Genomic DNA, 15,642 nt, shown 5'->3' with positions numbered 1-15,642 from the left:
AGTCACCTTGATTGCGAGTATGAACATAAATTACCTGTAAAAATCGTGCATTGGGTAGCTGGTGTAACTTGAAATCTTGTACAGGCACTGACCTCTGCTCACAGCCTTTTCAATAGCATCCTGATTGTTCATTATTTTATTATCTGGAAGAAAGAAAGCAGAGAAAGAAATTGGTACATGTTGGTCTGTTTAAAGGCGATTCAGGGTTCGTCAAGAAAGTGTCAAAGTCTGTGACCGAGAGAGTACCTTTCATCGTAACATTGACACCAGATGCAAGAAACAATCCGCCAAAGCGATTGTTGAAGATCTGATTGCCTTCGAGGGTCGCTGTGGCATGATTGGTGATCTCAATACCTAGAAGTAAAAGAAACACAGTTCCTGTTAGCGAGGCTCACTGTACCTCATTAAGGATGGTTTGTAGAGGACGTTTACATAATGACAGATTGCATACTGAGTGCAGGTGTGACTCACCTGCTGCGAAGCCGTCAAATATCCTGTTTTTCCGCAGGACGGGGTGGCTGTTGGTGCTAATTAGGACTCCTGCTTGGGCGTTTCTGAAGATGTCGTTTTCCTCCAACAAGCCTGAAAACAAAAAGGACTGTCAGAGCCACAAACCCCTGATGTGAAAATGTAACTGCACATGCGTCTTTGAGATACAAAGTGCGGAACAGACATAGTTTGTAAGTATTATGAACATATATTGAACAATTCAAGGCTTAATTCCCTACTTAATTAATTTAAGTAGAGTATACACATTAACTGACTCTTGCCAACTGAACTCCAGAAAGCTTCTTACATTTCTGTGGCTTAAAGATTCCTGTTAAGTTCTAGACCTCTAGCTGAAAGAACGAGTGTACGTTTTGTTTGTCACACAAATAGTTTAGCAGAGAAACACTAAATGTAAACATTACTTTTTTGTGTTTGCAAGAAGATGGCAGACTGATCAGTACCCCCTCATATTCATAAAATAAATTGAGTTACCTCGTCCTCCGTTGAATATACAAATCCCACCGTCTCGCCCGTCATGGATCTTGTTCCTCCGTAGAGTGGGGTTGCTGTCCGTCTTGATCCACACTCCGGCCATCGCATTGTCAAAGATCTCATTGTCCTCAATGAAGCCTAAGCCTGAAAAACAAAAACGCATTCATGTTTCAATATTGGGGCAACAGGGAAGAACTGTTACCAATAGCCACAGAGTCCACTGACTCTCAGGTAACAACAAAATGATTAAATCCCAAGATTGGGGGGAGGGGGCAATGTGGAAAAGACTTTTGTTTCTCACCCGAGTTGTAAACCAAAATGCCTCCATTCTGGCCTCCCCAGATCTTGTTCCGCCTGATCTTGGGATTGCTGCCAGTCCTGTCACAAAAGAGCACACAAGGGACAGTTGATCCACCACTAAACCAAACACCAGGACAACTGATTCAGTGACATTTATTTTATTATTAGGATTTTATCCAAACTTTAGTATTCACAAACCTAATTTGAACTCCAGAATACATGTGATTGTAGATATCATTGTCTTCCAGCACGCCATGGCCATTGTCATAGAAGTAGACCCCGACCTGTTGAAATAACAGTGAAAATATGAATTAGCTCTCATTCATTCCTGGTCTCAAAATGCATTTCATGATTTTGTTTCAATATGACGGAGCTACCAGCATCAGATCACAACTGATTCTTTAAAATTATAGAAAAGGAATACACCTCATGCCAGTGTATATATGAGTTTGTCACTTTACATCAATGTCTCATCCATTAACTAGCCTGTAATCGTACCTGCTTCCCGCTGTGTATCCTGTTCCTCCTCAGCACTGGCGTACTGCCCGTCGTCACCCACACTCCTGCCAGCGTGTTGCTGTACACCTCGTTCTCCTCGATGACGCCTTGTCCTTTTTCGTGCTGTGTGACACAAAACACCCCAACATCACTGCTGTGTTTCCAAATTGTAGCATGAGACAGCTGAAGAAGTGAAAACGGTCCCAGAAAAGCATTGTGACTCCATGGGTTTATATTTACCACATATATGCCGCCATGCTGACCATCATGGATCTTGTTGTGTCGGACAATAGGGCAGCTGTTCGTCCTGATCTGGATTCCCGCCAGGGCGTTACCGTAGATGTCATTTCCTTCGATGAGGCCTCGGCCATCACCGAAAATATAAACGCCACCTTGGTTGCCATTAAAAATGGCATTGCCCCTGTATTTGGGCAAAACAACTCATTTAGGGCCCCTATACAACTGTGAATGGACCAGTGCCCAATGTGATACCTTTTAAATGACACGTTCAATGTAGTATTTGACCTTTGACAGGCAGGCCCCACTGACCTTATCGTGGGGTCACTGTTGGAGGTGATCCACACCCCAGCAAAGTTATTTGCATAGATCTTGTTTTCGATGAACTGCCCGCGGCCCTTTTCGTGCACGTAGATGCCGCCCGTCTGGCCATGATGGATCTCACAGCGAACCACTGTTGGATTGGCGTACGCCTTCACCTCAAAGCCGGCTATACGGTTCCTATGGATGTTACAGCTCTCAAAGTAACCCTGGAAGTGGACAGAGAAGTACAACTTTACTGTATCTATCAAAGTACGTTTCATTGCATTAGCAGCAACCAGGGTTGCAAAATTCCAGGAATATTCAAAGTTGGAAACTTTCCACAGGAATATACGGGAATTAACATTCAGGCTCCAGCTGAGCTAGGCGTGCATAGTCTTGTTCTCAACTACATTTAAGTTCCCCGTTATATGCTTTTGCAAAAACACTTCTTTTTTTTTTCAAAATTCCCAAAATTCCCATGGAAACTTTCCGGAAATTTACCAGAAACTTTCCGCCCCTTTGCAACCCTAGCAGCAACTAAAACAAAGAACAAGAACCATGTGAAATTCCTTTGTCACACAATACACTGTACAATCAGACCTAAATAATATGTACACATGGGAGCATCATACAACTCTGGCATTTCAATGACAGTCAGACTGTTTTTTAAACAAACACCAATATTTTGGATCCTACCATGCCGTGGTCGAATGTAAAAACTCCGACGTCTCGGCCATGGTGGATGTGATTCCGTCGGATGATCGGGTTGCCATGGTTTTTAACCCAGATCCCAGCCAGGGCGTTGTTTGAGATCTCATTGTCTTCATATATTCCCTGAACAAAACACAATGTTGACTCTTCAAAGTTATTTTGTATTTTTTCATGCTATGATTTTAACCTCACATGTTGCTGAATTATGAGAATTAAGAATGATGAGCTCTGCTGCTGCTGGTCAATTATATAATGGACAACAACACAGATGCTTTCAAGTCTTGGTGTAATACTTTGCAACATATGTGTGTGCATTACCTGTGCATGGTCAGTGATGTAAAGACCAACATTTTCACAGTCACTAATGTTGCAGTGCTTGATCGTTGGACAAGCACCCTGGCCGCTGACACAGACAGCTGACCCCACTGAAAGAAGCAGGACAGCGATGTATTAGTGCACCAATATCAAAATGTACAACAATCAAAAAAACAAACACTATATTTTCTCTATCATGTACAAACATATTGTAAGCTCAAACATATTCAGTGTTTAGAAGTGGATTGGAGGTTTACAAACATTGAGTAAAGCAGTGGACCGTATTGTGTCAACTTGCAACCCCTTGTCACAAGTTTCTTGAGTTGCATGAATCCTTCTTATCCGTCCATCCCCTTAATCATCTCACAACCCCTCACATTTACCTGTGCACGTGCTGCGTATAATGCAGTGGTCGATGATGGGACTGCAGTTGACTGTAATCTCCAAGCAGTGGTGTGCATTGTGGTGCTGGGCGGATTTATCATCAGGGTTGAACTGCAGTAGAAACAAACCAGGGGTCTCATTTACAAAACATTGCCTGAATCCACACTAAATGTTGCACGCACGGCAAAAAATATTCTGAGTTAGAAAACCTTGCTTGCGATGCCAGTGCACAATTTCCTTTAATGAATCCCAAATCAAGCGGTAAATGTGCGCAGCTGGTTCAGCATCAAAACCATTAATGGTCAATGTAATGTACTTTATGAATGTTCAAGAACCCTTGTTCACTCCCAATTCTTCTATTTATGCAGTCCTAACAATGACAGAATATCTATTGCGTAACTCAAGTGTCACCGTAGTATTTATGTAATAAACCATAAATTTATAAATAACGTCCTGTCCATGCATCTATCAAAAATCATAATTGGTGTTTTTTGCACAGAATTAGAAGATTGTTGCTCTGTTCTGAAGTTCAAAGCTAATTTAAGGTTATTTTACAGCTGCTCCACAGACGACCACAAGTAATAATAATAATAATACATTCATATAGCACCTTTAAAAACAGAGTTTACAAAGTGCTCTACATATAAGCAAGGTAAAAACATAACATCAATACAAGTAAACAATTCAGAAAATACATGAGGCAATGAACACAATAGAGGAATAGAACATTACAAATACAAAATAAAGCAGAACAGACAAACTAAAATAGGGGAAACAGGGGGAAACTGCATAAAAGGACGACATCACTTAAAAGCAGTTCTATAAAAATGGGGTTTAAGACAAGTGTTCGGTCTCCTCTGCGCTCCGGGGTGCAGACCGCGCTGATAACATATTCAGGAACATTTTAATTTGTGGTTTGAGTGGGTTCATATATTGTATAATTGAAATGTACTTACTGCTGCGCGTTTGACAGTTTATAAAAAAAGAGAATCTATAAAAGCAAAGTAACGTGTGATATGAAGTGAAATTAAATGTTATTTATTTACCACCTGTAAACGCCTCTTTCAGACCCCTTTTTTCTGCATCTCACAAAATGTTTCAAACACTGTAACAATCGGCAATAAAACTAAAGATGACTGTATATATATAACCCAAAAAGAAAAAGCCCTCTCACCCTGATGGTCATGTATCCAACGTAAGCATCTTCTGAGCCTTCCATGAATACAAATGTGGAGTCTCTGGTATTCTCAATGATGACTTTCTCTGCTACTTTACCAGGAGCTGCAACATAATCAGAAAGGTTCAATTAGAGACAAAACAAATGCACAAAGGATCTGTGACGACAACTTCACTCACACACACACATATATACATATATATATATATATATATATATATATATATATATATATATATATATATATATATATATATATATATATATATATATATATATATATATATATATATTATATACACATACCTGCTCCAATCATTGTGATAGGCGACTCGATGTAGATCCATTCGTCTGTGTAAATACCAGAGTGGACAAATATCAAGCCGTCAAAGTGAGGCTCTTGACCTCCTCCCAGAGCATCCTCAATGGTGTCATAGTACTGGAGAAAACATTAAAACTGAGGTCAATGACTGAAGCATTAAAAAAAGAGCCAAATAACTGTTGGAAAGAGATTACTTACAAACATATTGTCTCTCCCTTTGTATCTGGCAGGATTACTGTAGAAGTGTTCTGCAAAGCCCGGCTTCACATGTGCTCCTTTATACTGTAAACAATATTCACATGCTTATTCACTAACCAAATAATTAATAATGAACCATTTCAGAGAAAGAAAAAAAAGACAAATAAATTGCACTGACATTGAATTTTGGACAAGATGGGGAAATCATCACTAGAAAAACGCCTGAGACAATTTTGTCCACAGAAAACAATACTAAAAAGGTCAATATATCGCAAAGGAATACAACGTTAAAACATAGTTCTCCTCTATCCCTCTGCATACTGAATGTCATCTTTATGGCCTGTGGTGTTGCCCTTTCACATGACATTAGCTCTCTGTAATAAAATGTGATTGTTAAAGATACAACAGGCAAGACTTCAAACTTTCAGTGGATCAGTAATCCCACAGGAGGATCCATACCAGCTGCTGAAAACTTTCCTTCCACGGGTTTGGCTGTTCATACTCTTCTGGGTTTATCTGGTAGAACTTCCCTGCCTCGGGGTGCATCATGGGCCGTGTGTATTCAAACACTTCCATGTACAGCCTCTTCCTGAAATATAAAAAGGTGAAAAACTACAATTAACACTATCCTCCTCTTATTTCTGTCTCAGTCTACACTCCGAGAAACCTAAATTAAAAGGCACAATGAAATAAAAAATGAGTTGCAACTATGGGACTGTTATTGTAACTCTCTGAAGAACATTCAAACTAAGTGAAATGATTTTAATATTTAAAATATAAACCGTAAAGCCACTGTTCAACTCTTTATCAAACGCACACAAAGCAGCACAACAAAAAAGACATCATGGGTTAAAAGCAAAGCTAGGAGCAACGAGTCTCACCAGAGGATGGGGTCATTGGCCAGCTCACTGAAGCGCTTGCACACACATGCTGCACGGCACAAATCCTGCTCCAACAGGTACGAGAAGATCTTTAGCACCACCTCGTCCGGAAGCTTTTCCTGCAAATACTGCTCTGCTGGCGCTGCTGGGAGGAGGACCGGGGAATTAGAATAAAATATTTTTAGAGAAAGAACAGGGTTTTGGGTGGGGTTAGACAACTGCATCCGAAGGAGCATATTAATAGCACAGTGATGTGAGGAACCAAAACTAACCCTCAAGTCACAAAAGCAACAAAAATACACATAAACAAATCTGAATTGCCCTAGATTTGTCCTAATAAGTTGTTCAAAGCTTTTAGGCTATCATATAATAAACAAGGCTACAAGTACAATCCCAATATTGATGTGAACACCATCAAAGACACTAAAAGCTAAAAGGCAAGCCTTGAGTAGCTTGACTCAGTCACAGAGCTTAATTCTTACGTTTACTCCACCAGAGTGAGCATTGCTTCAATAGCCCGGCTATCTAAAAGTGGATCAATAACAAGTCTTGCATCCTAGCAAAGTTTTAGGTGTGTTATTAAACAGTGAACACCGTATTTCATGATGAGAAACATTTTAATAAGTTACCCTTTCAAATGTTAGTTTTATTTGACCTTTAGCCAATTACAAAGCAATAATTATTTAAAGTATTACATATAATTATCATTTCTCTTTCAATCTGCTTGTTTCAATTCATGGACAAATACACTACTTCCTCACAAATGACTGGAGGAGGCCTTTACTTGTGTGGCCTTGATTGAAATCCAATCTCATTCCAAATATTGGTTACTGACTCATCAATCATATAGATGAAGTGTACCAATTTGTTTATCACACACACTAAACAAAAAGCTGCTATTTCTGTTGATATTTAACTTTAAAAATAAGGGAATAAGATGAAACAAAAATATGTGATGTGTAGAAGAAAGTCTTATTTGCTGTTTGGAAATATTTTTGTTCTAAAACAGATCGCATTGAACTACTGAGCACACAACACGAGGCAATGTGACCATTTACTTGGACACCACAAAGCCATGTATGATGAGAGGGGAGAGCCAGAACCAAATGCCATCTAGACAAACATCTATTTAGGATTCTTTGGCAAGAGCTGCACTGCATGAGAAAGACTCCAAACGCCACAAATAACAGACTATAATTTCCACTTTGTTAAACTCATGGTGCTACTTCATGTCTTTACCAACAAGGCTTTTAAAGAGAAGATCTCAACTCTTGAGAGGTTGATACCATTACACATCATCTTGGTATCCCAGATGTTGACACAAAGATAAAACTAAGCCTGGACGAGAGAGTGAATACAGACTCAAAAAGGGCCATGTTTCTGATACCTGCTGCACACAACTGTGTGCAACACTGTGTGAACATAAATACAAATCACATTACATAAATAGAGTTTATGCAATACACAGCTATCTCATTGTGAAAAGTAAAGTGAAACATACAACTTTACAATCTGGAAAACGACAATTAATGCACCATTGAGGAAGATACACAGCTGTTCACCTCTCAAATAAGTGTTCCTAATTACCTGGTAAGTCTTGACACTTTCCTGAAACTCTTGGGCGCTTGGGTCGGTGTCCAAAGTTTTCTGTGGTTGAAGTGGAAGCACCCTGTCGATAAATTAAAAAAAGTCAATAGACATTTACACATTAACTATAAATCATTATCTTTAGGCATTTACACTATCTTTTAAGGATTTCTGGTATATGTACCTCCATGTTAGTCTTTGTCGGACACACTGTTCTCTTGGGTAGAGACTTTCTTCTAAGTTGGTAGGGACTATTCTGAGCTCCTGGACCGGATTCTTCTGCGACCATATCTGCAGGAACGTCCTCATCTGAAAATGTTGTAAAATGGTAAAAGAAACATTACTTTCAAACCTATTAATGAAATCAATCTCAAATATGGTATGATAGTCAGCAGTGGGAAACATGTTGCCAGCAACTTCTCCACGATGTAGCATTTCAAATATGCTTATTAAAAAAGTGAAGCAGCAACTGGATATTCCTGAGCTAACACTAGAAAGCACCATGTCTAAATAAACAGTGTGTATTCACTCCCTGTGTCGTATAATAACTGCTGTGGAGTACATAATACATAGCTTGATTTGCAATAGTCAACGTTTACTGTTTCAGCCCTTTGATTGTCAAAAGAGATACATTATGACCATCAAATTATTGTCTTTACCATTGATCCAATGTAAAGGTTTCAAAGACAAAATTGTCAGTAATAAAACAAAACTCTTTAACAACACATTACCGAAGGTAATTGCCAAAATAGTATTTCACAAAAATAGATTTATTAATTACCTGCTGTGTATGCTACACATTGATTACAGATCCCATCAAGAGGGGATTCAACAGAACAACAAAACAACTATGCCACAGATCCTGAGCTAAAGTAGACATCTATTTATCAGGCTATTCACCATGGCATACTGAGTTTATAGCTACCCCAGATGGGAGACGCAAACTCTATCTTCTTGTTGCTCTGGTTTTAAAAAAAGGCTCCTCGGCTACTAGGGCCAGTAACCACTACAAACACATGCCTGTGTAACAAACTGAAAGCAATGTCTCTGTAGCTGTAAACTGAAATAATGTATAGGTTCTCCCTCTTTGTTTCACTGAAACAAACACATTTAAGATCATAGTTGTATATCAAAGTCTCAGCAAATATACACTGTATGATACAAAATAGACAAAGATACTGTTACTAAGCACACTATCCTTTATGTATGTAGTGTCACCTTTAAATGACAACTCAGCTCTACTGTGGACATATAGACAGAGGGAAAGGTCCCATGGCAGGCCATGACTGATAAATGAATTGAGGCAAGGAGAAGCACCAAAAAACAACTGATACATCATTATGTAGACAAGCATGGCAGGTCATTCATCGATAGCTTGTTTTGGCAACATAATCAAATTATTACCCGAGTTTACAATTACTTTTGTGAGAAACAAGAGTTAACCCTCTGCTGCTAGTTGCCATCAAAGACTGTAAGATCCAACACCACAACAAGTCACTACCGATTAATGCTTCCCACATTGAGATAGAAACTATGATTGCAGAGCATCCTGAGCGAGTGTCTTACTTTGAAAGATTGCAGTCAATATTCGCTCTCATTGCACCGTCTTCTGTCACACAGCGGTACAGAAGGGAAAACATAATGTTACTGAATCGTAACAGTGACGTTGTTACATTAATAACCAGCATGGTATCCACGCATTTCCACTGTAACGTTGCCAAAGATAACTTTGATGGCTGGTGCTTTTTAGAAACACGACAGAGCGCAGACAGCTAGATAAACATGCTAATAATAACAGCTATGTTAGCACAGGTTAGCTCCAGCTAGCATGCTACGACAACTGGCGAAACCACTTTTCCTCGCGTTTGACACCCGTGAACCGGGCTAACTGTTGTCTACCGCGTGTCATTTTCACCAGCAATATAACAATAACTGCCAAAAGCAAAACCCACCAAAGACACGAGGTCGGTCCAGAAAAAGAAAGGCCGTCTTGGGGTAAAACAAAGCGCGGCCTCATTGCTAGGGACCAACAATAAAGCATCGGCGTTTCCTGACCGCAAAGAGACCCGTTAAGACGGCTGTTCACGTTAGCTCCAAGGTGTTTTATTACATCAATTAACGTTGTCTTGGTGCACACACTACACATAAACACACACAATGACGTTACATACAACAGTTCATGCATGTAACATAGTTCCACCCTAAAGCTAGCCGTTTGGCAAGCGGTCCCGTGACGCCAACGCCAGCTAAACGAAGCTAACGCTACCTCTTTCCTGGTGGTTCCTCTCCGGCTGTACCGGGCGCGGCCTCGAGACTCGCCTGGGTCTTCTGCTAACGTTACTTGCTCTGACGGAGTTCATTTGCGGTGTTGTTAATCCTAAAGAAACGTCAAAGCCTTCACAGCAGAAGAGGCGACTCTGAGCGCGTCATCTATGTATTTTTCTTCAGCATTGCACGATCTGCCATCTTTCGCCGTGCCACCTTTGAAGAAAAACACCCCGTATCGCTGTGTGTTATTCCCGTCCCTCTGCACTGGTGTTACGTCTAGCCCCGTTCTACTGTAGCAGGAGGAGCCATATCAGACAGGCACAGTCCGTCAGGCCTCTCAGTCACATCACATGGGAGGACCTCTCGCCGTCAAGTCGTTCACCGCGGTCTATTCAACAGTGATTGCGTTTACTTTTGGAGCTCAACAGGATCTGAACCACTCAAGCGTCTACCATGGGAGAATCAGCTGTCTGTCCCAGCAGCACTCTACTTCACACTTAGGCCTACATATTTGAGCAGACCAATCCTGATAATAATCCTTGTCGGGGGAGGCAAAGTGTCTTGCTGAAGGACATATTGGCAGTCTCCTACTTATACAATGTATGTGTTGCTCGATCTGGGACCTAAATTAACATTTGATTAATAAAGAATTCAGCATAATCTGCTCAAATACATTGACAATAAAATACAAAATATATCTGTAATAACAGATTGGTCCCTCAATGATAAGAAAGCTGTCCTTGGCCATTAGAAAAAAACATACAAGGCAACTGAAAATTCCTTGAGCTGAGAGAAGAAGCAGATAAGAAGATAAGTGCTCCACAGGGATCAATAAAGTGTCTCTTGATTATTGTCATGCTTTGTATGAAGTGATACGAAGTGGGTTTAGTGAGAAAGCAACGCTCTCAATCATGTAATCACAAATGGAATTGTGTCTCAGATAATGAGATTGGCCAAAATGAGAAACTCTGTGTTTTGAGGTCACTATAGTATTAATACACAGTTCCTTCACAGTAAGAAGAGTCTGTTATGATTTTGTGCAAATAATCATAAAGTGCAGACAGAACAAATGCTGGAGTGTAAAGAGTGTAAATATGGAAATAATTATATAGCCACACATACCAAACCTACGCAGCAAATTATCTTATATGTTGAAGCTAAGAATTCACAAAAGTGTTTCAACTGCAGGTGAAATGGCCTTTTCTGCTGGCCTAGACACTGACAGTATCATAAAGTTAAAGCTATTTTATCATGTCATTATTTTTGAATAAATAGACTACATGTATTCTTAATATTTTGTTATGCAATTTTTTATCAGGTGACCTGACACATTGCAATTTGAAAAGTGGGTATTTTGTCTGATGGTGCCGCTGTTCAGCATAGTCATACACTGGAAAGGGCCTCACCAACACATTCTCATTCAACTCATCACTTGCTGACCTTTTGTCAGACCCCTTGGTGTCAAATTGGTGGCATTGTTGTCATCATTGTCATTATTTACACCTGTGCTTTTCCATGCCTTTTGTGATAAACCTTTTTTAATGGTTGACATGGGGGAAAAAAGAGAAAATCAGATGTGTGTGTAGAAGAACTTTCTTGTCAACTTTCTATTTTTTAGATCATAAATCTGGGTTTATTGTCGGTCTCCTCAGTTCACATGAAATTAACATACTCTTGCACAGTGTACATCTATTGCACATTTAGTTGACCACTAGATGTCTCTTCATCTCTACCTCATAGCATTCACTGCATGCTGAGTGGAGATGAGCGTCCCATGATACTTGGTCTCTGGTCTATCTTTTTGTCTCTCTTATCTAAATGATGCTTCATCTTTCTCATGTTTTTATGCTAAAATATGACTTTTTCTTTACATATAATCTGAGCAGTCACTATCTTGCCCTATAATGCTGCCCGACAACAATTTTGTTTGTCATACTTAAACTTATCAAACTGCCAAATGCACTGAAGAATAATCTCCCCTCTGATAAACCTCAGTCTTTTTACACTGCTGAATCTTGTGATTGTGTAAATATTTGCTTGTAGGATACCAATATGTGCCTGTTATGACAACACGGTAATCAATTAGCATCGTTTTTTTGGCTGATCTAAATGAATACTGTTCCAATTAACTTCCTACAGTAAATGAGTCACCAAAACTACCCTGCAACTGCCTTTAGGTGGCAGCATCCTCCCAACTGATGCAAAATCCACACACAATGGTAGTTTTTAAAATAACTGTTTATGCATCTGTTTACTATCATATTGGTTTGTTTAATGCCTGCAATCAACTCCATCAGCAGGACCATCTGTGATGTGTTGCGCTGTGGTCATTGACCCATTTGTGACTTTGTCCGTCTGTCTGAGGTTAACGGTGATTGACCTCATGAATGGAGTCAGCTGAGAGTCTTGTGTCAGACATTGGATTGAACAAAACCCTTAATACCTCTCGCCAACATTGGCTACTGTTTTGCCACCAGCTGAAGGAGTTCTTGTTTTGTTTTGTTCTGTCTTTTAATGTTAAATCTGAAGTTATGTGGTTATGAAATATTTAATCACGTTGATCCCTTTTTTCTAAATGGTTGTGTTTTGTTAGCGGTAAATGTGAATGACAGACCACCAGCCTCTGTGTTTGTAATGCACGAGCTGTTGTCCTCTGATGATACAATGTTTAGACTCAATGTGGCCATGTCCAGAAGGAACATCTTTTCCCCCCGTCTTATGTAATCTTCATCGAGGTAAGTCTTTTTACTTCTATTTTTCCGACTTATTCCCCAGTCCTCTTAGAATAATATACAAAATAAATAATACTTTCCCTCAACATGAAGCATGGGGAGCTTAACTGTCAAGATATCCGTTGTTTTCGACACTAATCTGTTGGAGATATGACAGTGAGGCACATGTGTTGGCTTGGTAACCAATCTAGTATCCAGTGGCAACAGAGGTCTATTGAATGCTGGGTGGCTCTGTATTGGCTGGTGTGCCCACCACTCTCCTGTGTCACCAAGTGGCAGAGGCACATCCATGTAGCAGCTCTGAATAATAGTGGGGTTGTGTAATATTCAGCTCAGGTCAATATTGTGTGTCTGCTTGTGATTGGGGAGGGGTCATCCAAGCAGTGATATTACAAATGCTCTTTGTGCTCCACCACTTAATGTAGGCCTACTGACCTGCAGCGCTGCAGCCCTCTCTGTTCCTGCTACTTTATCTGTCTCTCTGTCACATAGTTTATGTTTAAGTCCTCATTTCAAATAACATCCCCACTTTACATAATCCTCACTAATGAAAATGAAAACACGCTTCAGGATCATCTCCGTTCTTCGCCGTCATTGAGTTCTATCTACATCTGAAGGCATCTACAGGGGCAGAGGCAGACACAACAGGACAAGCGTCTTTGTCTCAGAGACTCCTGTCTGTCAGAGGCACCCCCCTCCCAACCTCTCCTCTATTCGGGCGGCTGTTACAGAGAGGGCAGATGGCTCATTACCATAAATAGGACAGAGAGAGAGAGAGAGAGAGAGAGAGAGAGAGAGAGTGAGTGAGTGAGGGGGCACACCGACCAACAGGACCATGCCGTCCAAAACCAAGGAAATGGGAGGCCGTTGCTAGGAGAGAGGAAAGACAGCTTTATGGCAACACAAAGCTGATTCCCCCATCCAACCTCATCTCGCTCCCACCCCCTCGTTCCCCGCTCTGGGGACCGAGCCTTGAATCTGCTGGTTGGGGACAGATGGTCGATGGGCCCCACCGTCTCTACAGCTGGACACAGGCTACACTGACACAGTCAGACCTGGCAGGACTGAATCACACCTCATCCTGTCCAACCTATGAGGAGCCGGGGCAGAAAGTGCTGAAGCCCAGGCCATCGGCTAAGAATAGATCCACACTTGTTGCCCACAGGAAATGTGTGGCTGCACAATAAACAATAATAAGTCAAGAGTTTGTCTTATAGTAGTGTAATGCTCTCCCCAGGATGACAGCCATTCACTAAGGATAATCACGGGTTGCATCTTGCTTTTTGACTGCTGCTTTTTACTTCCAAAACAATGAATGGAAACAATTTGCTCCATCCTTGCATAGGAAGTTCTAAAATGATACACACTCCCACAAACACACACACAAAATCCCAAAATGGCTCTGACGTAAGTGGAGTGGGGTTTTTCTCAGTCACACCTCTGTTATTTTTAATCTCCCTTGTGTTTGCTTATCTGAGCATCTCCATTTGAGTCATTGCCTTTGCTTTTAATGATGTCTGTTAAATGTATCTATTAATATGAAAATATAAAATGTGCAACGAAACAGGGGAGAGTAGGTGAGGTGAGGCACTATGAAAGTATATCAGTCAAGACGCCACCTCTGAAACAATAGCACATCTGCTCTCTCTAGACCTCTGGTTGAAAGGGTGAGAGCAGCCAACTGTCTCACGGGCAGGACGGAGAAGAAATCAATTGAGAAAACAAGAGAGTCTAATGTAAGTAAATTTACAAATGTAGTAAAACAATTTTTTTAATTGAATATTGAATGGTTCTGTTGCCATAATTTGATTTGAGATTACGGACAAAAATCAGCTTAATTCCTCGTCATTTGCCGTGACAATTAATGTTGGTAGGTTAGGTTTAGGACATTTTGCATATTGTCCTTGGGGAACGGGGCCGGCTGTTTGACAGCATCATACACATGTATGTGTTGGCAGGGAAGAGGGATGGGAGAAGAGGGAGTAAAGGACAACTCACCAGAACGAGCAAAAGAAAGCGTGGCAGCAGCATGACAAGTAAGCAGAATAGAGGCGGTCCTGCATCACCTAGCCATCCGCCCTGGTTGCATAGGAACACGAGGGCCATGCTTACCCTGCAGACACACTCCTTTCCTCTCTCCTCTGCCACGCTTCATTACACAGTGCTCAGCCAGGCACAGAGAGGCACTGCACCACTTTCTCCACGCTACAGCCGTGTGCCCGCTCGCAGCCTCACAGCCAGACTCCCCGTAGACCCCGGCCCTGTATAAGCTGCCCCTCAGGCATCGGGTCACACTCGTTTTATATGCAGTTAGTGCAGAGGCAACATTGGGAGGTCTACACTGGTATCATACGCAAACAAGTAAAAGTGGACATAATAGTGGATGTTACATTACGTTTTTCTTACAATTGAACTGTCAATGTTTCGGTCAGTTTTGTTGAATTTTTTATGAAATCAGTTGAGCTCCAAAATTCAAAATCTTCCTACGGGCCCTCGTTGCAACTGCAGCAGGTATATGTGATGGGAATCATTGATACCTCAAAACCAAAATGTGGTTTTGTGGAAGTTCACAGCTGTACTGCCAGATTATCCTTTGAAACTGCAGGTAGCAGTTCATGTAATTGTTTATCTGTGTACAATATTACAAAACAGCGGGCGGACTGATTACTGCAGTGTATATAGGTGTGAGAACACAACACACGCTTATTTAAACTGCTTGAAGAGCATCAGCCATCCCTCATACGTGTC

General features: G+C 40.8%; 1 protein-coding gene across 5 annotated transcripts in view; it reads right to left on the bottom strand.

Annotated features, from left to right (window-relative positions):
• The window catches only part of fbxo11a (F-box protein 11a), a 23,053-nt gene that overhangs the window by 1,997 nt on the left and 5,414 nt on the right, over positions 1-15,642 (bottom strand). The window contains exons 1-20 of one of the 5 annotated variants that reach the window (XR_004611165.1): positions 10,161-10,492; positions 8,079-8,203; positions 7,895-7,976; positions 6,308-6,452; positions 5,886-6,015; positions 5,427-5,510; positions 5,213-5,345; positions 4,904-5,010; positions 3,729-3,840; positions 3,349-3,455; positions 3,016-3,153; positions 2,329-2,546; positions 2,020-2,200; positions 1,780-1,902; positions 1,480-1,565; positions 1,283-1,359; positions 982-1,125; positions 472-582; positions 247-354; positions 93-143 (exon numbers count right to left, since the gene is read on the bottom strand). Coding sequence is in view for 3 of the 5 variants with exons in the window: in XM_034552201.1 (XP_034408092.1) it covers positions 35-143; positions 247-354; positions 472-582; positions 982-1,125; positions 1,283-1,359; positions 1,480-1,565; positions 1,780-1,902; positions 2,020-2,200; positions 2,329-2,546; positions 3,016-3,153; positions 3,349-3,455; positions 3,729-3,840; positions 4,904-5,010; positions 5,213-5,345; positions 5,427-5,510; positions 5,886-6,015; positions 6,308-6,452; positions 7,895-7,976; positions 8,079-8,203; positions 10,161-10,254 (2,414 nt within the window). In the remaining 2 variants the exon portion in view is untranslated. Of the gene's footprint in view, positions 1-34; positions 144-246; positions 355-471; positions 583-981; positions 1,126-1,282; positions 1,360-1,479; positions 1,566-1,779; positions 1,903-2,019; positions 2,201-2,328; positions 2,547-3,015; positions 3,154-3,348; positions 3,456-3,728; positions 3,841-4,903; positions 5,011-5,212; positions 5,346-5,426; positions 5,511-5,885; positions 6,016-6,307; positions 6,453-7,894; positions 7,977-8,078; positions 8,204-10,160; positions 10,509-15,642 lie in introns of those variants that run through there. The other 4 variants (XR_004611166.1, XM_034552201.1, XM_034552202.1 and 1 more) reach the window with 4 other exon arrangements.

This window comes from Cyclopterus lumpus, chromosome 15 (assembly GCF_009769545.1).
Source record: "Cyclopterus lumpus isolate fCycLum1 chromosome 15, fCycLum1.pri, whole genome shotgun sequence".
In the NCBI taxonomy this organism is placed as follows: Eukaryota; Metazoa; Chordata; class Actinopteri; order Perciformes; family Cyclopteridae; genus Cyclopterus; species Cyclopterus lumpus.
Note: the sequence above shows the minus strand (reverse complement) of the source record. Positions and strands in the feature narration are given on the sequence as shown.